Source organism: Aquarana catesbeiana, linkage group LG06, assembly GCF_042186555.1.
Source record: "Aquarana catesbeiana isolate 2022-GZ linkage group LG06, ASM4218655v1, whole genome shotgun sequence".
Taxonomy (NCBI): domain Eukaryota; kingdom Metazoa; phylum Chordata; class Amphibia; order Anura; family Ranidae; genus Aquarana; species Aquarana catesbeiana.
Genome location: NC_133329.1, coordinates 345647587 through 345672329, shown reverse-complemented (window position 1 = coordinate 345672329; position 24743 = coordinate 345647587). Strand labels below are relative to the sequence as shown.

The following is a 24743-nucleotide window of genomic DNA, read 5'->3' as shown; positions in this document are numbered from 1 at the left end:
AGGGAGGAAATGCTCAGCATAGAAACTCACTGAAAAATGAGCATGTGCAGAGTTGCAACCACAGCTGCAAAATCCCTAGCTAAATTGGGGACATGAACAGAAGGTGGAGATAGAGAGCCACAGGATCAATCAGTTTTTTTGCAGAATACAGAAAACAAATCTCATAGTGACTGAGTGAGTACGAATAGTATGTAATACACCATTTATTGATAGTTTTTTTATGATCTGGGTTTAGTGACACTTTAAAGTTTTGTCAGGGCAAAAGAAAAAAAATATGAGTACAATTTGTCAAATGCATGCATGCTGCCCCATATTTATCAATTTACAACACTGCAAGTACATAAAAATGCATGTTGATCTAAAAAAAATTCAACATGCACCAAGCTTTCTGTTTCGGCTAATAACATAGTGCTTTTTCTACATTGAACCCAACCAGCATTTTCCGGTCTGCTTGCTGAACTCCACTTATTCCCAACCCATCTCTGTCCCACTTCACAGGAATACAGTAACGTCAAAAGTGCTGCTTTTTTTGACTCTCAAGAACTTGCCCACACTATGTGTAGCAATAGAGGCTCTTGGAGATGTACAGTACTTCAGGAGGCATGTCTGTGCCAGTAGAAATTGACCCCTTTGCAGCCGCCCCTGCAATCATTTCAAAAAGTCTGGTGTTGGGATAACAGGGAGTAATGAAAACTGTGTCTTGCTATAGGAACACGGTAAAAAAAAAAAAAAATTTTTTTAAATATATTTTCAGAAATATAGAGAAGCAGTAGTGTAGGTCTGATGCTGAAATAAATAAGATAATTTAAAGTCCCTCTTTTGTTGTAGGCTGCTTCAGTGGAAACAAAGCAAAATTCTTGGGTAATCAGTATATCCTCATGTCATTCTTCAAGATTTTTTTTTTTTTTTTGCAAAAGCGTGACAGATCTCATCTAATTCAGTGCAGTGAAAAAGTAGGGTTATCCTATCAGCATCCTTGAACTGAGATTGTGCTCCATGATAGAACCATGCATGAAAAATAAGCAGACTTTTAGTTAGAGCTATCTGATAAATATAAAGTAGAAACATAATTTTATTTAGCAGTCCTGAAAAATCTATATATCTTAGATTTTATATGGATTTGGATAATTTGTCAGTTGACTTGTAACCCTGGAACTTTAATCTACAACCATTTTGTAGCATTGCAAAGCAGGAATCAGAACCTCATGTCTTAATGAGGAAATATAGCTGCCATGTACATAGTGTTTCTAATTTTTAGGGACTCGTTAATGACTGGAATGGTACCACTGGATTGGCGTAAGGCCAATGTGGTGGCTATATTTAAAAAGGGGTCAAAGTCTTTATCAAGTAACCATAGACCTGTTAGTTTAACTTCTATAGTTGGGAAGATTCTAGCGAGTTTAATAAAAGACTACATACCAAGACCAAAATTTTAAGCAATAGACAATAGACAGCATGGATTCATGAAAGACAGACGTTGTCAAACAAATCTGATTTCTCTTTTTGAGTAGGTGAGCAAAACCATAGACAAACGAATGGCTGTGGAGTGATATACTTGGATTTTGCAAAAGTGTTTGACAGTGTCCCCCACACGGCTAATGTGTAAAGTAAAGTCTACAGGCTTGGAAAAATCAGTTTGTAAATGGATAGAAAACTGGCTAAAAGACTGTATTCAGAGAATAGTGGTTAATGATTCTTACTCTGAATGGTCTAGGGTTGTTAGTGGTGTACCCCAAGGTTCAGTGTTGGGACCCTTACTTTTTATTATATTTATAAATGATATAGGGTCTGGGATTAAATGTAACATTTCAGTCTTTGCAGATGACACCAAGCTATGCAGTGAAATAACATCCTTACAGGATGTCTCCAACTTACAAGCCTCAATGCACTGTTTATTTGGACGACTACGTGACAAATGAGGTTTAATGTTGATAAATGGAAATGTATGCACTTTGGGACTAAGAATATACATGCATCATTCATACTAGGGGGAGTACAACTGGGGGAATCAAAGGTGGAGAAGAATCTTGGTGTTCTGGTAGAACATAAGCTTAATAATAGCATGCGATGCCAAGCTGCAGATTTCAACACAAGAAAAATCCTTATGGACTGCAGAGAGAGAGAGCTCATTTTGGCCCTGTAAAATCATCAGTAAGACCTCATCTGGAATATGCAGTTCAGTTTTGGGCACCAGTTCACAAAATGGATATTGGGGAACTGGAGAGAGTGCAGAGAAGGGCAACCAAATTGATAAGAGGCATGGAGGAGCTCAGCTATGAGGAAAGATTAGACAAACTGATAAGATACATGGAGGAGCTCAGCTATGAGGAAAGATTAGAGGAACTGAGTTTATTCTCACTTGAGAAGAGGTGATTAAGGGGGGATATGATCAACATGTATAAATACATAAGTGGTCCACATAGGGGACTTGGTATCGAGTTAGTTATTCACCTAAAGTTCATCACAGAGGACAAGGGGCACTATTTACATCTGTTGGAAAATACATTTAATCTCCAAATATGGAAAGGCTTCTTCACAGTAAGAGCTTTTAAAATGCGTAAAAACTCCCTAAAGAGGTGGTTCTGGCCAGCTCAGTAGATTGTTTTAAGAAAAGCCCTTATTCTTTCCTAAATGCACATAATATGACTGGATACCAATATAAGTAAAGTTGATCCAGGGAATATTTGATTGCCTCTCCATCCATTTACTGCAGCAGGACACCATAGATGTGCGACTTCCAGGGGTCAACCTTCCTTTCTTGTACCTTTGCAGGAGCTAGCATGGGCTCTATTCCCTGTCAGCACTCTAGTAGCAGCTGAGTATGCACTGTCTACATACCCCCTCCCTATCTAGCCTGAGCGGCCCACACACTTTTCCCATGTGAAATATCCATTTGCCTTTTGGGGGATCCGGAAATAATTGTTTTTCCCCATTGGAGCAAAGGGTTTTTTTGCCTTCCTCTGGATCAACTGTGGGTATTGGATAGAGTGTATGGAGGTTTTCTATTTGAGTGTGTTGGTTTTGTTCCATTGGAAGTTGTTTCCAATCTTTTTTAAATATGCAGCCACCATGAAGATCTTACCTGGGGATTTTGAGAATCTTGTTCAGTAATTTCTTGTTATAGGTTGACAATTATCTTGCAATTTCACTTTCTTGTTGTCACCTTGTCATGCTCGATTTCCTTGTCAAAAGAAGTTTATTGAGTATACAATGTTATAAAGATACATAAAGTAAATTTACAAGGATCTATAAAGTAAGCTCATTGTTTTACAGTAGGGTTTATATAGGTAAATATCATGAAATTTCAAATATTAAACATTGGGTTCACGTAAACCTAAATTAAAGATATATATCATTTCCTTAGTTACATTTGTAGGTATTTAAATGATTTATACCTGCTATACATATTGTTTACAAGTAGAGTGTATATAGGTCAAATAAATTCTGATAATGAGCTTTAATTGTAAGGTGGAGAAAAGGAAAGAGAAAGAAGAAAAAGGGTTGAAAGGTAGAGGTATGGTCCACAAGGTTGTCCCGCTTGTCAGTTTATTATTCTTTTTAGTTCTCTTTGAAGCCTTAGAATGGGTGTCTCTGTAAGTCATTTAATCTGTTACCATGGCAACAGGACAGAGTCATTGAAGTTTGACAGGAACTGTTGTTTTATCCAAGGATGCCAAAGTTTTTCAAATTTTGGAATTTGATTTTGATCGATGGCTTCCATCTTAGCATGGGACATTGTATTATTCATTCTGTGAATTGTTTCTGCTAGTACCAATGTAGGAGATTTCCATGCCTTGGCCACTGTTTGTTTTGCAGCCGTTATTAGTTGGATCATAAGTTTGAATTGAGAGGGTGTTAACCATTCCGGTTTTAGATTAAGTAAAGTTAAATATGGATCTGGTTGTATTATTTTTTTAAATATTTTAGATGCAATCACGAAGACTTCCTTCCAGAAGGTTTGGATTACTGGGCACGTCCACCATATGTGTAAATATGTGCCTATTTCTGGGCATCCTCGAAAACAAAGAGCTGAGGTATTAGGTAAATATTTTGCCACTCTAGCGGGTACAAGGTACCAGCGAGTTAGGACTTTATAATTTGTCTCCAGTGCTAAGATGTTGGGTGAAGATGACTTAGATGTGAGCCATATGTTAGACCACTCCGTGTCTTCTAAAGTTCTGTCATGCTCGATTTCAATGACAACTAAAAGTGGCCGTGCCAATGCACATTCCTCAGTAATGGTTCACTATTGTCACCAAAAGAAGCTGGTGTTAAGCATTGATGTCAGTCAGTGCTGGTGTGAATGCTTATAGACAGGAAGTAGCTAAATTGGATGGGAGGAGATCAACAATTCCAAGATGCAAAAAAGACAGAAATAGTATAGATTTTGTCACAGTTGCTTGTGCTGTCAACCCAACTGTCAAGCCATCAAACAGGCTCAGCTCCCATTCAAGCAGTATGGTGGGCTCCTTTGTCAAGATGACTGAGATTAGCATGGTGAGGATCTAGCCTGTGGGGCTAGGTGGCTGGATAGCTAAGGGGGAGGGGGTGGGGTGTTCATGGACTGCATTACAGTAATAAATAAGGAGGTTCAGTTCCACTTAAATGTCTTCTTTTTTGGCTTGCATAATTTGGGGAATTCTGTTGCATCATGGGAGCTAAGTTTTCCCAGGATCTAACCTGTTGAAGAATGGCATGTTGAAGAGTAGGAAAAGCCAAATACAGCCACATACTGTACTTTTAACAATTGTAGATTTGTTATGTGACCACTTTAAATGCAAACAAAGCAGTGCACCTTTTTAACTTCCCCCTTGGATCAATTTTATTAAGGCAATAATCACAGTTGACTTGGTTGGAGTATTAGGGTCATGCCTTGTTTAGGTGGCAGTGTCTAGTGATATGGACATAGTCTGGAGTGACTGTCTCAGGTTTCGAGGCAAAATGAGAGAGATATTGCCACCTTACCAGCAAAACATTTACAATGAATGCAAATTAGTCCCAGCTTTTATAGCTTTTATTTCAAAATATTCAACTTGTTTGGTGCTTCTAGCACAGAAGTGAAAGAAATATCCTTTCTCAATTGCAAAACGATTTTATCAGATGAATAATGAAGCGTTGGAGAGTCATTACTGTTTTGACAGATGCTTGACAGAAACTGTTTTTTACCTGTTGCCTGAATCTCTCAATACCAAATAGTTTGAGTGTATCAAATGATACGGTGTGTAATTGGCATGTGAAGGTTTAACTTGTGTTCAGAATTCTAATGTTCACACATTCCTTATTATAGCTGGATAAATCACTACACCGTTTCTGGGGGTCAAAATGTTTTTCTTAATAGTCCATTTGGGGTCACATTTATAAGCATTCAGGATACAATGATGTTATATGTGTACACTCAACATCCAGCTTGACATTTGGGATAGACATAGGCCTTATAAGGTAAAAAGAAATTGCTATTTTATCCAGTACAGTTTAGTACCTGGCTGATATTTTTTAAAATGTATTTAGCATTTAGCTTTTGCATTGAAATATAGTTTTATAAGAAAAAAACTTTCTATATCCTGGACAAAAAAGGCCTGTGTAGCATACTCCGTGAGATTCATATTTTTTTTTAAGATAAAAATTGGCCTTCTCTAGAGGTAGTTATTTAGACAGACAGCTCCATCCAGGGTACGCTGCTAGGAGCAAAGCAGTCTGAATTTCTCCAGCTGTGAGCTGGCTGCATTAGTGATCTGTAAGTGTTTGAACAGGAAACTCCCGGAAAGTTGAAGCATTACCTGGCTGTACTGTGCTCAGTCAGAATTGATTTATATTTCTAGGTTTGATGTTCGTTCGGTGTATCTGCAATATAACCATTATTATTTTGTATCATTAAACATACACTGATAAAAATTATAAACGCAACACTTTTGTGTTTGCCCCTATTTATCATGAGTTGTATTCAGAGATCTATGACTTTTTCTATGTACACAAAAGGCCTATTTCTCTCAAATATTGTTTACAAATCTGTGTTAGTGAGCACTTCTCCTTTGCCGAAATAATCCATCCACCTCACAGGTGTGGCATTTCCAGATGCTGATTAGACAGCATAATTATTGCACAGGTGTACCTTAGGCTGGCCACAATAAAAGGCCACTCTAAAATGTGCAGTTTTATCACACAGCACAATGCCACAGATGTCGCAAGTTTTGAGGGAGCGTGCAATTGGCATGCTGACTGCAGGAATGTCCACCAGAGCTGTTGTCCTTGAATTGAATGTTCATTTCTCTACCATAAGCCATCTCCAAAAGCGTTTCAGAGAATTTGGCAGTACATCTAACCGGCCTCACAACCGCAGACCACGTGTAACCTCCAAGATCGTCTGAGATCAGCCACCTGGACAGCTTCTGCAACAATCGGTTTGCATAACCAAGGAATTTCTGCACAAACTGTCAGAAACCGTCTCAGAGAAGCTCATCTGCATGCTCATCATCCTCATTGGGGTCTTGACCAGACTGCAGTTCGTGTGCAGTTGAGTGGGCAAATGCTCACATTCGAAGGTGTCTGGCACTTTGGAGAGGTGTTCTCTTCACGGATGATGTAATGTTTCATATTCCCATTACACACGTTCCTGGTCATCACATGCCTGACGAAGGGGTCCTGCGTGACTCCGAAACGTTGCACCTTTTTGTGTGTGATCATGCAATTAAACCGTTTGGAGTCCACCTTGGTGATCCTTGGTGTGCTGGCAAGTATCTACACTCTTCACGGATGGATCCCGGTTTTCTCTGTACAGAGCAGATGGCAAACAGCATGTATGGTGTCGTATGGGTGAGCAGTTTGCTGATGTCAACCTGGATTGAGTGGCCCATGGTGGCGGTGGGGTTATGGTATGGGTAGGCATATGCTATGGATAACGAACACAGGTGCATTTTATTGATGCCATTTTGAATGCACAGAGATACCGTGACGAGATCCTGAGGCCCATTGTTGTGCCATTCATCCACCACCATCACCTCATGTTGCAGCATGATAATGCACGGCCCCATGTTGCAAGGATCTGTACACAATTCTTGTAAGCTGAAAACATCCCAGTTCTTGCATGGCCAGCATACTCACCGGACATGTCATCCATTGAGCATGGTTGGGATGCTCTGGATCGGTGTATACAACGGCGTATTCCAGTTCCTGCCAATATCCAGCAACTTCACACAGCCATTGAAGAGGAATGGACCAACATTCCACAGGCCACAATCAACCACCTGATCAACTCTATACAAAGGAGATGTGCTGCACTGCTTGAGGCAAATGGTGGTCACACCAGATACTGACTGGTTTTCGGACTCCTTGGACCCCCCCCCAATACAGTAAAACTGCACATTTTAGAGTGGTCTTTTAATGTGGCCAGCCTAAGGTACACCTGTGCAATAATCATGCTGTCTAATCAGAATCTGAATATGCCACACCTGTGAGGTGGATGGATTATCTCAGCAAAGGAGAAGTGCTCACTAACACAGAGTTAGCCAGATTTGTGAACAATATTTGAGAGAAATAGGCCTTTTGTGTACATAGAAAAAGTCGTAGATCTTTGAGTTCAGCTCATGATAAATAGGGGCAAACACAAAAGTGTTGCGTTTATTATTTTGCTTAGTGTATATGCAGAACAAATTTTAAGAAGCACCATACTACAAATGCTATAAATTATTGATATACAAGCAATAGAAATTGTAAATAGGAAATGTATTGTTTGGTACTGGATAGAAAAAAAAGTTACCATTGAAGAATATGTGAACAATCTATAAAATATTGAGTTCATCAGTTTTAAAACATGAGCACACCACTGTCTATACTGAGTGTCATTCATTTGAATAGTTGCCATGAACATAAACTGGGAGACCGGCCCCAAAGGGGGGGGGGGGGGTACTAAATCCGGAGAGTGCAAAATCTGGTGCAACTCTGCATAGAAACCAATCAGCTTCCAGTTTTTATTGTCAAAGCTTAATTGAACAAGCTGAAGTTAGAAGCTGATTTGTTACCATGCACAGCTGCACCAGATTCTGAATGCTCAAGTTTTAGTAAATCTCCACCAAAATCTAGACAACCAGAACACTGTACTTACCATGTCTGGCATGTCTATCATATCAATTAATCAGCATTTTTAAACGTGTTGGAAACATAAGCAACACTTTTCATCAACTAGAAAATTCCTGGTTTTCTTTTGTTCTTCCTCTATTCTCGATCCCCTAGACAAAAGCAAAGATGGTGAATTGGAAAAACAAGAGGCCATATACCGTACAATAAATGCAAGCCATGTTAGATTTGAGCATTACTTGCAATAATTAAATTGTATAGAACTTAGGCTGCTTGGAAGAGCTCGGGTTGTTCACCATAGCTATATAGTAAACGAAGTAGGGGGAAAAAAAGACAAAGTGACCATCCTTAATATTTTTACAAATTATGCAGGTTGTGATCCAAAGGGAGGCAAACAAACTCCATAGGCATGCTTCTAGAAGATGAAATGAGCTCTACCAACATTGTGATTTCAAGCAGATAGCAAATTTAGTGGATAGTCATAGCAACATATTATCTGAGCAAGGTTGACAGTGCTATTATCAATGTTCATCAGAAATGGAGATTATTCAGTGTAGAAAATCTTAAGGGGACACCATAGCTGGATTTACCATTAGGCACAGTAGACACGTGTCTGTAGATGGCAGAAGTAGTGGCTTTTCCCTATGTACCGTAATTATTGGCCACACATTTTTCCCCATAACCTGTACAATCAGCCAAGCCATCTCCACAGGTAATGCCAGTAGCATACAGTTTTAACAAATGTGACAGATCTTGTATGCCCTTAATTTAGCTACGTTTAGTTATCTTTCAAAACCCATGGGAGCCAATTCTGAGGTGTGCGCCTGTACAGTAGTTCCAAAGCAAAATACTTGTAGACTATTGGCACCTTATTTTCTGTGTCCACTGTGAGATTTCCATTCACTTCGGACACAGTGACCACTCACACTTAATGGGGGACACAGCCCCTTCTCCACTGCTTCCCCCATCCTCTGGAACACCCTACCCCAATCTGTCAGGTTATCTCCTACTCTGGCTGAGATGCCAGTCTGCACTGTATAGGCTGTGCCCTGCAAAGTTAAAAAAAAAAATCTTAGGAAGATTTGACATCTACAAAAGATATTTTCATGTAGAAGTCAAACATTTCCATTTGACACTTTAAATATCATCATCTATTTATGGATAAAAAAATGTTCTGAATTTTCATGTCATCTGCAAAATAAGCAGTAGAATGTTTGTAAGTAAAAGTATGCTGATTAAAGTAGATGTAAATCCTAACTGAATGACATTCCAAGTGCTAAAGTCTTGCATGTCATAAACAACTGACGTTTTAAATTAAATACTCTTCACCGCTGATATTTCATTGCAGCTCAGTGCTGCTGATTTCCTGCAGCTTTTTTGCAGCTCCAGCAATGGCTGCATGGCATTTCTCAGGGCAGGTTTTCTGATGGTGACAACAGTGGCCATGCCTGCATAATGTGTGTTGATACAGATATTAGTGGCTGCACTAAAGCCTGTGTGACAAGGTGACATACAAGAGAACAAATAGAAGAAGGGGCAGAAGGGTATCGCTTTATAACAGAAAGTGCCTGATTTTAACAAACTTTGAAGCAGATTCCTACCTTTTGTTGCTGTGAAGAAATAGCTCTTTGCTTCACCAGATTGATTGCTCATACTCATTCTGAATGGGAGGGTTTGGTTCAGTATTAATTATCTGGGGCACTCTCAGTGGTCTAATGAGGAAAGCTGCAGGGTCTGCGCCTCTGTAGAAGCAATCATCCCTAGGGGAGTATCTCATCAAAATGTCCTTTTCTATTGCAGGGGGAGTCCAAAATTTGACTTGTATCTTAATACAGACTTCTGGGAAAATCAGTTAACCAATCACAAAAGCAGAAAAATTTCTGGGGGCATTTTAAACACAAAATGTCTTTGCATTTTTCAGAAAATTACTGCTCTGCAGATTGAAAAGGAAAGGTAATTTTTAATAACATCAAATTACAACATGGCTTGTATTGCAATTGTATAAGCTATATTATAATATATTTTTTAAGTAGAGCTACACTTTAATAAAAGCTGCAAATTTAAAAATATTGAAAATCATGAAGTGATGATTGGTCTTACATACTTGAACCTATTCTATGGTTTTCCTGTTTGTGTTTATTTTGAAATGATAAGGAATATGTTTTATTACTCCATGGCTAGACCATTTGCCATTATTTTTCTAGGGGTTGTACCAAGTACAATAAGGCTTCCTGTGACCTCAAGTATTGAAAATTATTTTGCTTGCCTTTAATATATGATCGTAATTCTGATCCTTTCTTTTTTGGGTCAAGTCTACAGTTCTTCATAAAATGAAAGAAAAGTGGCCCTGTTTTAATATTATTATTATTATTATTATTAGTAGTAGTAGTAGTACACATGTACCTGTTAGAAGTATTGGATATTGGTATCCCAGAAGCAGTATTTTTTTTAAAGTGCTTTTCTGAACTGCTTGTTTTTATGTTATGCGGTCAAGCCTTGTACACACGATTGGACTTTCCGCCAAAAAACCCGTGGAATTTTGTCCGAAGGACGTTGGCCCAAACTTGTCTTGCATACACGCGGTCACACAAATTATGGCCAACAATTACGAACGTAGTGACGTACTAGACGTAGTACGTGTTTTTTCAGCTCTTTTGCGCCACCCTTTGGGCTCCTTCTGCTAATTTTGTGTTAGTAGAAGTTTGGTGAGTGTTGATTCACGCTTTTCATTTCGTACTTTTCATTTCATACTTTTCATTTCGCACTTTTCAGTTCCCGCTTTTCAGTTTCTGAACGGCCGTTCATCGACCAGCCATGTTGCGGAATCGGAGGAGATAACGTGTTATTTATTATTGACCTTGAAGTTATTGCTTTGACATTATTTTTTTAGTTGAATAATAATGATTTGATTTGGTATATTTTCATTATTTTTGGATGCATAGAATGAACTTTTTGGTTAAGTTCTATTGGCAGATAGCATGTCTACTTTTATATGTTTTATTTATTTAATGCACAATAAAAAAATTGTGGAGAATAATACTTGGCTATGTGTTTTACTTCAAATGACAGTTTGGGAGTAGGCAGTTACATTTAAAAAAATACAATGTAAAATTGACAAGGGACACCAACATAGTTGCATCTTTGATCTTAAAAACTATGGGATAATGGTGTTGTGGTAACTTGCCCAAATAAAAAAAAAAAAAAAGCATAATAATATTATTCTTGTTATCACTAGAAAAAAAAAGCCTTTGAAAATTTGTTTGCAATAACTCCATCAGTATCACCAGCAAAGCAGCTTCGTTATTATCCCATTAAAGAAGAAGAGAATGTGCGCTGCATTTTGAGATTTCATAATTTACCACGTCACAAATGTTAATTCTCCATTACGAACGCTAGTTTACATGACCGACCGCTTCTGCTTCTGAGCATGCGTGTTTGTACTTTGGACTTTTGTCCGACAGGCTTCTGTACACACGCTCGGAAAATCCGACAACACACATTTGTTGGAGGAAAATTTGAAGACACGCTAGCCAACATTTGTCCGCGAAAAATCCGACAACAATTGTCCGATGGAGCATACACGCGGTCGGATTTTCCGCCAACAGCCTGACATCCACCATTTCCTGTCGGAAAATCCGATCGTGTGTTCGGGGCTTTAGTGTACATGCAAACTGGACTCACTGGGGCTGCTTTACTAAAGGCAAATAAACTGAGAACTTTGCACATGATTGAATGATGGAAATCAGCCCTCATTTAAGAGTTCAAATGCACTTGCAAACAAAAATGCTTTTTTTTTTTAAATTTTTATTCTTCTTGCATGTGATTGAGTATTTTTTGCAGCGTGAAACTTCACCCTATTTACAAAGCGCTGGAGCAAGTGTCCTTGCAGAGTGCAACTGCACTTCCAAAGTTCAAAGTCTATTTGTAAATCAATCCCATTGTGTAGCAGAGTTTTTCTTGAAAGCATGGATCCGAGAGAGAACCTTATTCTATAAATTCAGGATCCTTCAGAAGGTGAGGATGAATTAAATAGAATTATCTAACAAGGCAGCCAGGCACATTTAACAGATATAACATTTAACAGGTGGACCCTGGGTTCTCTGAATTGAAATGAAACTACAAGCAAAGAGTAAATCACAGGGGTGATTATGTGAATTCCTTGGCAGTACACTGGAAAGAGGAAATAGGAAACACTAAGCCCCGGTTCACACAGGGGCGGCACGACTCGCAGGTCGCCTCACCGCCTGCACACGACTTCCACGGTGACTTGCAAAACGACTTCTGTATAGAAGTCTATGCAAGTCGCCCCAAGTCGCCCCCAAAGTAGTACAGGAACCTTTTTCTAAGTCGGAGCGACTTGCGTCGCTCCTATTAGAACGGTTCCATTGTACAGAACGGGAGGCGACTTGTCAGGCGGCTAGGTCGCCTAACAAGTCGCCCCTGTGTGAACCGGCACTAATGGTACCTGTCTAGTTTTGCTGTGTGTAATGCCCTGTACACACGACCGGTTTTGCCGTCGGAATAAACTCTGAAGGTTGCTCCGACGAAACTCCAATGGAATTCCATACAAGCGGTCTTGCCTACACATGGTCAACCCAAAGTCCGACCGTCCAGAATGGTCGGACGTACAACACTTACGATGGGACTAGAAAAAGGGAGTTCAATAGCCAGTAGCCAATAGCTTTCGTCTTGTACTTGCTTCAGAGCATGCGTCATTTTTGGTCCGTCGGAACAGCATGCAGACGATCGGTTTTCCCGAAGGGAATTGGTTCCGTCAGAAATATTTAGAACATGTTCTATTTCTAGGTCCGTCAAAATTTTCAAAAAAAAAAGTCCGATGAGGCATACACACGATTGGAATAGACGATGAAAAGCTTCCGTCTGACTTTTTCTGTCGGACATTCCGCTCCTGTGTACGCGGCTTTAGAGGTATCTGAATCACAAGACTGTTTGAACAGAATTACCAATCCTTTGGCATGTAAAAGAGTTCTCATACTGTATATGTATTTTATTAGACATTAGTTCACACAGTTCACAAATCCTAGTTGCAAAGGTTTGCAAATTGCACTGAAAGAATAGATCACCACATACATATATACAAGGGAATCTTGATTCACCTAGAAAAAATAATTTGCTGATTTATAAGCTTTTTTTTTTTTTTTTTTTTTTTTACTTCTCTCTCCCCCCACCTTCCCCTTCAACCATTACTACATTTCCAGAAATGCAGTTTTTCCAATCCTATTGTCTTTAGCAATCAACCTCAAACCTAAAATTAACTTTGATACACTTATAAGGCTTTAATTGCTTCCATAACAAAATATAATTTCCTTAGCTATAAACCTAGATGTAATGGGAAATATGTAATTAACAAATTAAAGAACAACAATTTTATAGTCGTGCCCAAGATTTTCTTTCAGTACTTAAAAGTAATATGCGGCATTTGGCCAAATATTGTGGAGCAGATTGCTTTTTATATAAACAGAAAATCTGTTTATTTAGTAATATTGGTTTGGGGGAAGAGGTAGGATGTAATAGCTGCGGAATTATAGCACTAACAGTCAAATGGAACAGCTTGTTCTAAAAAGAAATTACTCATATAGCCAAAATTAGGGCAATCAGCATACAAGAACATAATCTCTGCAGGGGTTGTTGTTCAATACACTTTGTATGCTACGGCTTGGAGGAGAGCTGGAATATAGTGTAATGTTATGCAATTCTAAGCAAGGAAGAAATTGATTGTGAAATTGATAAATGTGGAGATGCCTTTTCCATATAAAACACATAAAGCATTGTATGGCTTGAAAAAAAAAAACACTTTAAAATGACCATTCTTGCATAAGATTATTAAGTTTCTTTACAAGCTGTCCAGTCATTTCCAGCATAGTTATTAGGTAACGTGGCAGTTAAATGACAAGAAATACATGTAAGGTAATTCACTACAGTTGAGAAACAGATTATTTTGGGAACACTAGCTAACAATAAGTGACGTAACATTGCTTAATGCCAAATACACTATATTGTCAAAAGTATTGGGACACCTGTCTTTACACGCACTTGTAAACTTTAATGGCATCCCAGTCTTAGTCCATATGGTTCAATATTCAGTTGGCCCATCCTTTGCATAAATTAGAGTGGAGACTGTGAGCCAGGCCTTCTCATCCAACATCAGTGCCAGACCTCACAAATGCCCTTCTGGAAGAATGGTCAAACCTTCCCATATGGATACATTCCTAAACCTTGTGGACAGCTTTCCCAGAAGAGTTGAAGCTGTTATAGCTGCAAAGGATGGGCCAACTCAATATTGAATCCTACGGACCAAGACTGGGATGCCATTAACCACTTCATCCCCGGAAGGTTTTACCCCCATAATGACCAGGCCATTTTATGCAATATGGCACTGCGTTAATTTAACTTACAAATGCGCGGTCGTGCGACACTGTACCCAAATAAAATGTATGTCCTTTTCTTCCCCACAAATAGAGCTTTCTTTTGGTGGTATTTGATCACCTCTGCAAAAAAAGCGACAATTTTGAAAAAAAATTATTTTTTTTACTTTCTGCAATAAAACACATTGTAAAAGAAATCAAGTTTCTTTATCAATTTTTTGCTAAAAAAAAAATCCCAAAAAGCGTATATTGATTGGTTTGCGCAAAAGTTATCGCATCTACAAATCTACAAACTTGGGATATTTTTATGGCATCTTTATTTTATTTATTTTTTTACTAGTAATGGCAGCGATCAGCAATTTTTAGCGGGACTGCGACATTGCAGCAGACAAAACGGTCCCCTGACGCTTTTGACACTTTTTTGGGAACCAGTGACGCTATTACAGTGATCAGTGCTAAAAATATGCACTGTTATGCCACGTACACACGGTCGGAATTCATCCAACAACAAATGTTCGATGTGAGCTTGTTGTCGGAAATTCCGACTGTGTGTAGGCTCCATTGGACACACTTAACCCTTTGATCGCCCCTGATGTTAACCCCTTCCCTGCCAGTGTCATCAGTACAGTTATGCCACGTACACACGATCGGACATTTCCGACAACAAAAATTTGAGAGCTGGTTCTCAAATTTTCAGACAACAAAATCCGTTGTCGGAAATTCCGATCGTGTGTACACAATTCCAAATCACAAAAGTCCACGCATGCTCGGAATCAAGCAGAAGAGCCGCACTGGCTATTGAACTTCATTTTTCTCAGCTCGTCGTATGTGTTGTACGTCACCACGTTCTTGACGTTCGGAATTTCCGACAACATTTGTGCGACCGTGTGTATGCAAGACAAGTTTGAGCCAACATCCGTCGGAAACAAATCCCAGGATTTTGTTGTCGGAATGTCCGATCGTGTGTACGTGGCATAACTGTACTAATGACACTGGCAGGGAAGGGGTTAACATCAGGGGAGATCAAAGGGTTAAGTGTGTCCCTAGGGAGTGCTTGATAACTGTGTGGGGGATGGTCGGAGGATGGTCTGACTGGATGAAGTCAGAGATCGGTGTTCCTGCTTAGCAGGAACACAACATCTCCATCTTCGTCCCTGTCAGAATGGCAATCTGCCTTGTTTACATAGGCAGATCACCGTTCTGCCTCTCTGGGGAATGATTGCGAGTTGCTGGTGGACATCGGGTCTGCCAGACCCGCTGATTGGCTTCGCCTCTGTCCAATCGGCGTGCGTCCCCAGTGTCTGTTTCATGAAACGATGTACAGGTACGTCATTTCGCACAATAGAGCAGACCTGCCGCAGTACAGTGAGTGACCAAAATTGCTGGAGTTTGTCAACCTAATTATCTGTGTATTAGTTACAGTGCTTTTGCACAGAAGTGGGCTTTTTTCCTTGGGGCCACATATATTCACACCTCCCTTTGTGCTTGGAGCACATGGCAGAGTGCGCTCTCACCGAGAGCCCCGGGTCTCGTACTAACGATGGGGACCTGGGACTCACGGTACCGGGTCACCGGATCACTGCGATAGCCTCTAATTGGCTATCACAGTGATCAGTCAGCCTGCCCCTGTGGTTACTTCCTCTTCTGAATGAGGAGAAAAGATACATTGCATCTTCCTCTTCTTGCAGGAGAGAAAAATGTAAACAAGCCATAGTGTGTAAAAAAATAAATAATCAAATTTTAAAAAAAGAAAGAAAGAAAGCAATAAGATCAAGGTTTGCCAGGGTTAGTGTTAGGGTCAATGTTGGGGTCAAAGTTCACAGTCAGCATATTTAGGGTAGAATAAAAAAAAAAAAACCCTTAAATTACTATCAGCGTCAGTTATTGTCAGTGTGTTTTAAGCAGGATAAAAAAATGCAAATGCAAATGTGCACCTTTGTTCTCTGGGCTATACTACGGGTACAAACAACAACTAACATACATATATGTGGTATCACTGCACTCATCAGGATCAGGAGCAGGGGAATTTATTTTGGGTTGTTCTTTGGAGGTAAATTATGGATGTTAGCACAAAATATACAGCTAAATTTAAAATTGCAAAATTGTGCTTAGGCATTTACATTTGTTTTATCCTTAGGCCTTAAGGGGTTGGAATAATTCACTTCTTAGCGATATAAACGTACTTTAGGTTTTATTGTCATATCACAGTGGAATTTGTTTTTTCACAGAAATAGACTCTTTTGTGTTAAAGTGAAAAGAGAGATCTCCAAAGTAATTTCAATTTTTACAATGAAAAAACACATCTGATAGCATAAGTATACACTCCCTTTAAGTCAGTATTTACTAAATGTACCTTTTGGCAGTAATTACACCTTTGAGTCTGTGTGGATTGTTGTGATTTATCTGCACAAATAGCTTTATCCTTTGCTTGAGATGATAATTGCTAATAATCTACTTAAAACAATGCTGCAGTGTTGGCTTAAAGTTAAAGCATATCTAAGTGCTAACAATGAAGTTCTTGTGTTTGGTCCCTTTTAGTGTTTTAAACCAAATATACCAATTACATAATTTTGTGTTATCTGTTTCAAAAATACCTGTTCACCCTGCCAGAAATTTTGTGAGCCTATAACTGCCTGCATTGACCATATCAGTTACATTTTCTCAGATATCTTTAAGGACTACAGAACCCCTCTCCTATATACTATAGACAAAAAAATAGGGATGGCGTTCTGTGGTTATATTTTTTTGTTGTTGTGATAGAGAAGAATGAATAGGCCAGCCTTTCTCAACCTTTTTAATGCAGAGGAACCATTGAAATAATTTTCCAGTCCCAGGGAACCCCTGTTAAAGGAGAAGTCCAGCCTGAGCTTGTTTGGCTGGGCTTCTTCTAATGGTCACAGGAGTGCAATCCGTTTTACACTCCTGTGACCCGTTTTGAGCAGAGGGCGGTCTGAAGTCCGCTCTCTGCTGACGCCACCAAGTTCAGTCCAGATACTGCGTCATCCCAACTTCAGAAGTCCGGATCCGCCAGGTGCCTGGACTGATGGCAGTCTCAGCCTCTCAGTGAGCTGCTGAGAGGCTGAGACAGTCACTCCCCGCCCCTCCACAGCTCAGCGCTCCAATGAGCATGGAGGAGCAGAGCAGGAGAGGTGCTGATTGACAGTCAGCAACTCTCCTCTCAGGGAGGTGAGAGAACCGAGCCAACGGCGATGTTCGGCGGCTCGGTTCTCAGTGCAGGGACGCCAGGGACAGGTGCAGCATTGGGCCGATGCTTCATCCACCTAGGTAAGTATGATTAGGGAAAAAGTCTTAGATTTGCAAGTGTGTTACTGGAGGATGACCAGTTTGAACATAAAGGAAAAGAACTTGAAAAAAGAATACTAATGTGAGTTGCATTATATAATGTTTCTAGGTTTGGATACACTTTAAAGTGGTTCTAAAGCTAACATGTGTTGTTTTTTTTAACTGCATTCCCTGCAATAAGGTAAACCTATTTTAAAACTTGGTGTGCTTCCCCACCTCCCGAAATACTTGCCTCAGTTGATCCAGCTCTGTGCACAGCTGCATCTCTTCTCTCCTTTCTCCTTCTACTTACAAGGACTGAGGCAGCAGCGGGAGCCATTGCTGTGGGGAGGGGCCGGGGCCAAGCCATGCTATGTGTGTCAGTGGACACACGCAGCCCAGCTCGGGATTAAGATCACATGTCAGTTTCTCAAGCAATTTGTTATGGGGAAGAAGTTGCGCTAATGAATAAATATTATAAATTGATGGACATAAACTGAGGTATAAAGTGACAAAAATATCCCAAAATACAAATTAATAACAGAAATAAATAGCCAAAAGTGAAAATAAAGTGCATCTACCAGCACATATCCATGGTGCATAAAATGTGCAAATGCTAAATATGTATAAAAACGTGACAAAAGAAAAAATGTCCAAATGGCAAAGGTCCATAGGTAAATTAAAAACAAATGTCAATCCATAAGTGAAAAAATTGAATCCATATTATGAAAAATAAACCATCAAAAAATCAGATAGTGAATGCAAGTCCACAGTGATAGATAGTGAAATTCCACAGTGAAGTGATAAGTGCAATATGAAGATCTCCTCCAACACTGAAAAATACTGCCGCTTACCGGAAATCGGTGGTCCCTTATTACAGGGGACCACACTGGGCAAATGGCTGTACCCCAGCCTGGGATCTCTCTGGCAAGCACTGGACTCCAAAGCGTAGCGGAAGTAGTCAGCAGAAGAGTCGATACTTGGACAGTGTTAACACCAAAAACAAAAAAAACTCCACATAGTGTAAATCCTTATATATTTATTAAAAGTAAAAAGACAAATGTAACTTACAAAGCAAAGGATAAAATGCACATGGACATAAAAAGATGAGCCGTCCGGCTTCCACAAAGCCCGTATGCTCCCGGGACTGCAGTGGTGACGTCAGAATGTAGCTCCTCCTCCCTACGTCGTTTCGTCACTAGCGGACGTGGTTACGGGATACGGGCTGCGTCCTGACGCACCGCTTATATAACAGACTAACAACTCCGCCTCGATCGAGATCATGAGGCGAGAATCACAGGGCGCCATCACATTCAAGGGAAAGAACTAGGGGGAAACTCATTAAGCCGTCTGAGGACCCATATAACGTGGATCTCCACTAAAGGCAAATAATAAATTGTCAAATTCATTAGCAAACTAAACAACAAAAATTCAAAAAGGATTAATGAACATCTAATGCAAAATGGGAAAATAATATTATTATATTATTATAGATAATGATCCAATGACCAAATATATTACCTAGTGAAAATAAACCGTGTCACCTAGGCCAGAGGTTAGGACCGCCAAAACGAGCCCAAACAAACCTCACATACAAAATGACAACTCAAAAATTACAGAGCGTGAGGTATGTAAAGATACTCAAATAATCTCTTAAATGAGGTTAACAGTAATGAATAAAATAAGAAAACATAAAGTAAAAAAATAGGTAATATAAATAGGTTATATAGTAGCTGGAACTGCACCACGGCACCACAAAACCCCTCCCCCACTACACACCCTCCAAATCACGTCAAATAGTGGGTGTGTTCAGTCAAATTTCACGAAAACAGTAGGAGGGTCTTAAAGGGACATTAAATACCAGGATTGCATTACATACAGAGTGCAGAGCTGTCACTTGTAAACACAGAAACCGGACTTCTGTGTTTACAAGTGATTGTGGTGAGCAGGCACCAAAGGGTCTGAGCCAGAGGTGGTGGAACTGAGTTCCACCAAGTTCCCCCTGAAAAAAAGCCCTGCATTAGCGTGACTTCTTGCTTTTTACTTATCTGTTTGGTGTAGTATAACACTTTTTAGTTGCAGCTTCCTCTGGTTTTGATTTTATAGCGCAGTATTCATATATTTAATTTGTTATGGGGGCAGACGGCAAAGAGTAGGAGCAGACACCGCCAGCAAGGGAGGTTCAGGGCTTTTTTTTTTTTATTGACTTTAAAAATGCTTTAGGTTTTGCACTGAAGACATCATTCCAGTATCCACCTGCTTTTATTATTTTCTGATACATCAAGTTTTTCAGGCCCATAAACACAATTTCGCGCTTTTACTTTTGGTTCTTCAGCTCTGTGAAGTTTGATGATAGAAATATTTGGAGCACTATGAAAGACTTCTTGGTTCTTGGTCTGTTTTGTGAATACCCCTATGATCTATGATACCTTTCAAAGGTATAGGAATTCATGTAAAGGAAAGGAAATTTTTCTCATGCATTTGGGTGGCTTTATAAAGGTTATTATCATGTTTTTGTTGTGTGTGTTTATTGTGTGTTGTTAAAGGGCAACAATAGTTTCAGGTCAATTTTATTTATTCTTTAAAATATAATACACATACAGGGTTACCTCATAACACTGGTGTCACAGAAGACTATACATTTCTAAAGCGATCACGGACTCAAAGTCTCATTTATAATTGTCTGTTTTTTTCCAGATGTATTTTCCTTAAAAATCAAAGTACATGTGTCAAAATGCGCATTAACAAATGTTATCTAAAGTTTTAACATGATTTGCAATGCACTTTGAATTAAAGGAGTCACTTCTATGACTCCTTTAAGTTGTGTGAGTAAACTGAGCTTGAGCCTTTGAACTCTGTAAACAAGTGTATGGATAAACATGGTAAACATGTGACAAGGAACCTAGCACACCACCTACTGGATAGAAATCATACATTTAAAATATTTCTAAGCAAGATTTCATATTTACCTGAGTAAACAGAGAAAAAAGGGTTTAGAATTTTTAATTTTAAATATAATAGTTTAAATATATGACCTTTTTAGCAATTGAGGCTGTTTATTTCTGCCTTTAATTTTTTGTCTGACAAAGTGCCTCAATAACATGCAATGCTTTTTTTGCATGGGAAGAACCACGTAGAGCAGCAGGGGACACAGGAGATTAACACTATGTGTTGGTTTCTCATCCAACTTTAAAAGGAAGATTACTTTTCAGTGAACAGGCATTAGTCAGCATGAGCAGCAGGAAAGGTAAGTATTTACTCGCTTTCTTTACAGAGATAAAGGGCACTTGTATTTACTTGTCAGGGTCATTCTAAAAGAATCCTTCTTAAACATTCAAATATTCGGATACACATCGGATTGGTATGATAACTGCATTAATGTGTTTTGTTCTTACAGTTGCTGCTAATTTGCAGAAGATGGTAGACGACCCACTATCATATAAATCATTGACATTTAAATTAGTAAGTACCCAGACACAAATTTATTTGCACATTTTTTGTTTGTATTTTTTTACCTTTTGTTGATGAAAATCTTTGCTAAGAAAAAATGATATGGGTTGGTTTTAATCTCCTTCTGGAATTACTAGTTGGCTGGCTGCCATGCTGATGCTCAAATGGCTAAAGCCGGCCATAGATAGAGCAATTTTCTTTCCTGCAACTACGGGTTGCAAAAAAGAAAATCATTTGATTCCCCCATTGACACAGTCAGTATTGATGTGGAAATCCCTCCCACTGAATTATTGATGTTCTAGGGGGGCGGGGGGAGTCGGGAGAACACACAGTGATTATTGGTAGTGGCTATAGCCACTTTCAATAATCGCATGCAAAATCTGATAAGCTGGTTGTACCCAAGTTGATCGATTGATCGACTTGGGTACAATTAGCCTGCCCGTACATGGTTCGAATTGCAGCCAGTCAATGGCCAGCTTGAGGGTTTATTCAGTCCTTAGTGCAGCTCCTATTTTAAGGCAGCCTTTGCATTTTATTCAAATGAATGTGCTGGCAAGCACCAAAACACTCAAAAACAAAAATGCACCATGAGTGCAGCACACCACAACAAATGTATCATGCTACTATGTATTTGAGCTGCATTGCATTAGTGCATTGGGGTGCCATTTAAATTAATGTCGCCACAACACACATAACATGTGTTTTGGCAGTGTGTCACATTGAAAGAATTTTACTGGGCTCCAATACATTGTCACGGACATGGTAAAATTCAGGTCAGGAGTTCTGATGTCATAAGTTCTATGCTTCTTGAGGTCCATGAATCAGAAAGTATTAAAACCAGAGGCAGTCAGGCAAGATCATTTTTTTTTCAGAAGTAGGTCAATATTGATGACATACATTTTTTCGTGATAAAAGTATTCTTTAATAAAGAGCAATGCAGTTGTCATATAGAAGTAAAATCAGTACAAACAGCCCAATAGTTGAACACAACACATTTCAGGATCAAGTGGTAATTGTATCATGTAGGGGTGAGCTAGAAAGCTGAAAGTTGGATTTCAAACATCTTTTAGAAAGATGACCAACAAGTGATGATTCACCTGCTATTCTAGAAGGAGGGGGATTGTTGGGGACTTTATATAAGGCTCCTGATATGACATGCTCCTCCATCCCTGTTTAATTGATAAAAAAAGAAAGGTGTTTGGACTTTCCATGAGACGTATAACACACAAATGATGAATTGGTGCACAATGGCACAAAAGTTTACTCATGGAGGTACGCATGAAAGAACATTGTAAATACAAATATAAAAAGCTGATATGCATAAAGTAGACAACAATAAGTACATGATTTCACATATTTCATATATAATCTGATTATAAACGCATGATTGTATAAAAAAACTGTATTTAAAACGCTTGGCCCGTTTCGTGGATGAGGCTCCACTTCTTCAGGAGCAAATGCAGAATGCGTGTCTGCAAAAGATATATAAATATGAGAAGATTTTGAAGATAATATGATGGAAGCAAAAAGGAGGGAAGAACCAAAAGGCTACAATGTGGTTACTATTTTGCTTTCTTGGTATGTGGTCTTTTGGTCATTCCTGACACACACTTGTTTCCTTTCCTTTTTCACTCTCCAAATTAAGTGTCATGTGTTATATGTCATATGCAAGCAGCATCATACACTGTATATTGATTTTATTCAATTCCACACTTTTTATAGATTTATTGAAAGCTGCTGCAAGCACCATTATGCATCCTAACATGGACAACATTCCTTTCATTTTCCCCTGCTCCCCCCTCTCGAGTGTGGTGTATGATTTGCTTTGGTTGTCCCCAGGTTATGTTCCCACAGTTCCCAGCAGGGACATTTATGCAGTCTTCCTCCACTTTCGGTTCCCAGCATCATATGATCACATTTAGAAGCAGATAAACAAGTAATTTTGGGGTGTCTCTTTTGGTTCTTCCCCCTTTTTGCTGCCATCATATTATCTTCAAATTTTTCTTATATTTATATATCTTTTGCAGACACGCATTCTGTGTTTTCTCCTGAAGAAGTGGAGCCTCATCCACGAAACGCGTCAAGCCTTTTAAATGCAGTTTTTTTATACAATCATGCAATTATTCTCAGATTATATATGAAATATGAAATATGTGAAATCATGTACTTATTGTTGTCTACTTTATGCATATCAGATTTTTATATTTGTATTTACAATATTCTTTCATGTTTATCTCCATGAATAAACTTTTGTGCCATTGTACACCAATTCATCAATTGTGTGCTACACATCTCATGTAAAGTCCCAACCCCATTTTTTTTTTTTTCATCTGCTATTCTGACTTGAATGGCAGTGGTTCCATGTAGGTATATTGTGCATCTATGGTGAAGTCTTGCATACTAATGGTACACAATTGTCGTGCAACAAACACGACCGTAGTGACGTACTATGAGGAATTTCAGCTCTTGAGTGCCACCCTTTGGACCTCTTCTGCTAATTTCGTGTTTGGTGAGCATTGATTCCGAGCATGCCTGTTTGTACTTTTGACTTTTGTGTGACAGATTTGTGTACTGATCATACAAAAATCTGATGTCACACCGTTGTACACCGAAAATGTACTAGCCTGCCATCCAACATTTGTTGGCCGAAAGTTGGACAACAATTGTCAAAAGGAGCATACTGACGGTAAGATTTTAGGACAACAGTCTGTCAACAGACTGCCAACAATTGTACCATATGTACGAGGCTTAGGGCTACACACACACACACTAGGGCTAGTATAGACAGGAGTCAATTACCCTACCAGCATGTCTTTGGGGTGGTGGAGGAAACTCACACCACTACAGGGAGAACATACAGATCGTGCCCTGATTAGGCACACACTTGACACCCCAGGGCTGCAGGGCAGAATTGCCAAACACTAAGCTACTGTGCCACCATAATAGGAAAAGTTTGGTCCCCAGTAGATCAGCAAATGTACATCAAGCTTCAGTGGTGCCCATTTAAGATTACACTGGTTTACCAGAGACAAAGGCACCTGGCTTGAGTTTTGCAGGAGATTCTACTGGAATTTACAGCTTTACATTATTACACCTGTCTATTAATAATAATAATCTAAACCGATTGGCCCATTAACAATATTTTCTGCTCATGGTTAGCAGTTGACTCAGTTTACGTGCTGCCTGGTAGTAGCTCTTTAAAATAAACATTTGCATTGGTAAATAAGCATTAATAGTCTTATGGTAGGTAGGTTGGTAGGATATTGGTAGGAACCCCTGGGTGCCCACACCTTCCTTTAATTCCATGGACACCCAGAAACCCCCTAAAGCTAGTGCATGCGGAAATGAAAATGTAAATATTATTTGTAAAATTTCCCCTCCCATTCTCAGCAACCCCCCATTGGAGTTTAAACCAGTATATTTACAATAGCATGGCAGCCCCCATATTGTTTTCGTGACGGGAAAGGTACTTCAAGCACCATTACTTCAGATTGTCATTTAATGTTGTTTTAATAAAAGGTTACTTTAGGAAGGCCATGACTGTTCCTCTGACAA

General features: G+C 39.2%; 1 protein-coding gene across 2 annotated transcripts in view; it reads left to right on the top strand.

The window, feature by feature from the left end:
* STK39 (serine/threonine kinase 39) overlaps window positions 1-24743 on the top strand; it is a 673740-nt gene that overhangs the window by 634514 nt on the left and 14483 nt on the right. For both annotated transcript variants that reach the window (XM_073633992.1, XM_073633991.1), the window contains exon 17: window positions 21136-21200. In XM_073633992.1, the coding sequence (XP_073490093.1) occupies window positions 21136-21200 (65 nt within the window). The remainder of the gene's footprint in view (window positions 1-21135; window positions 21201-24743) is intronic.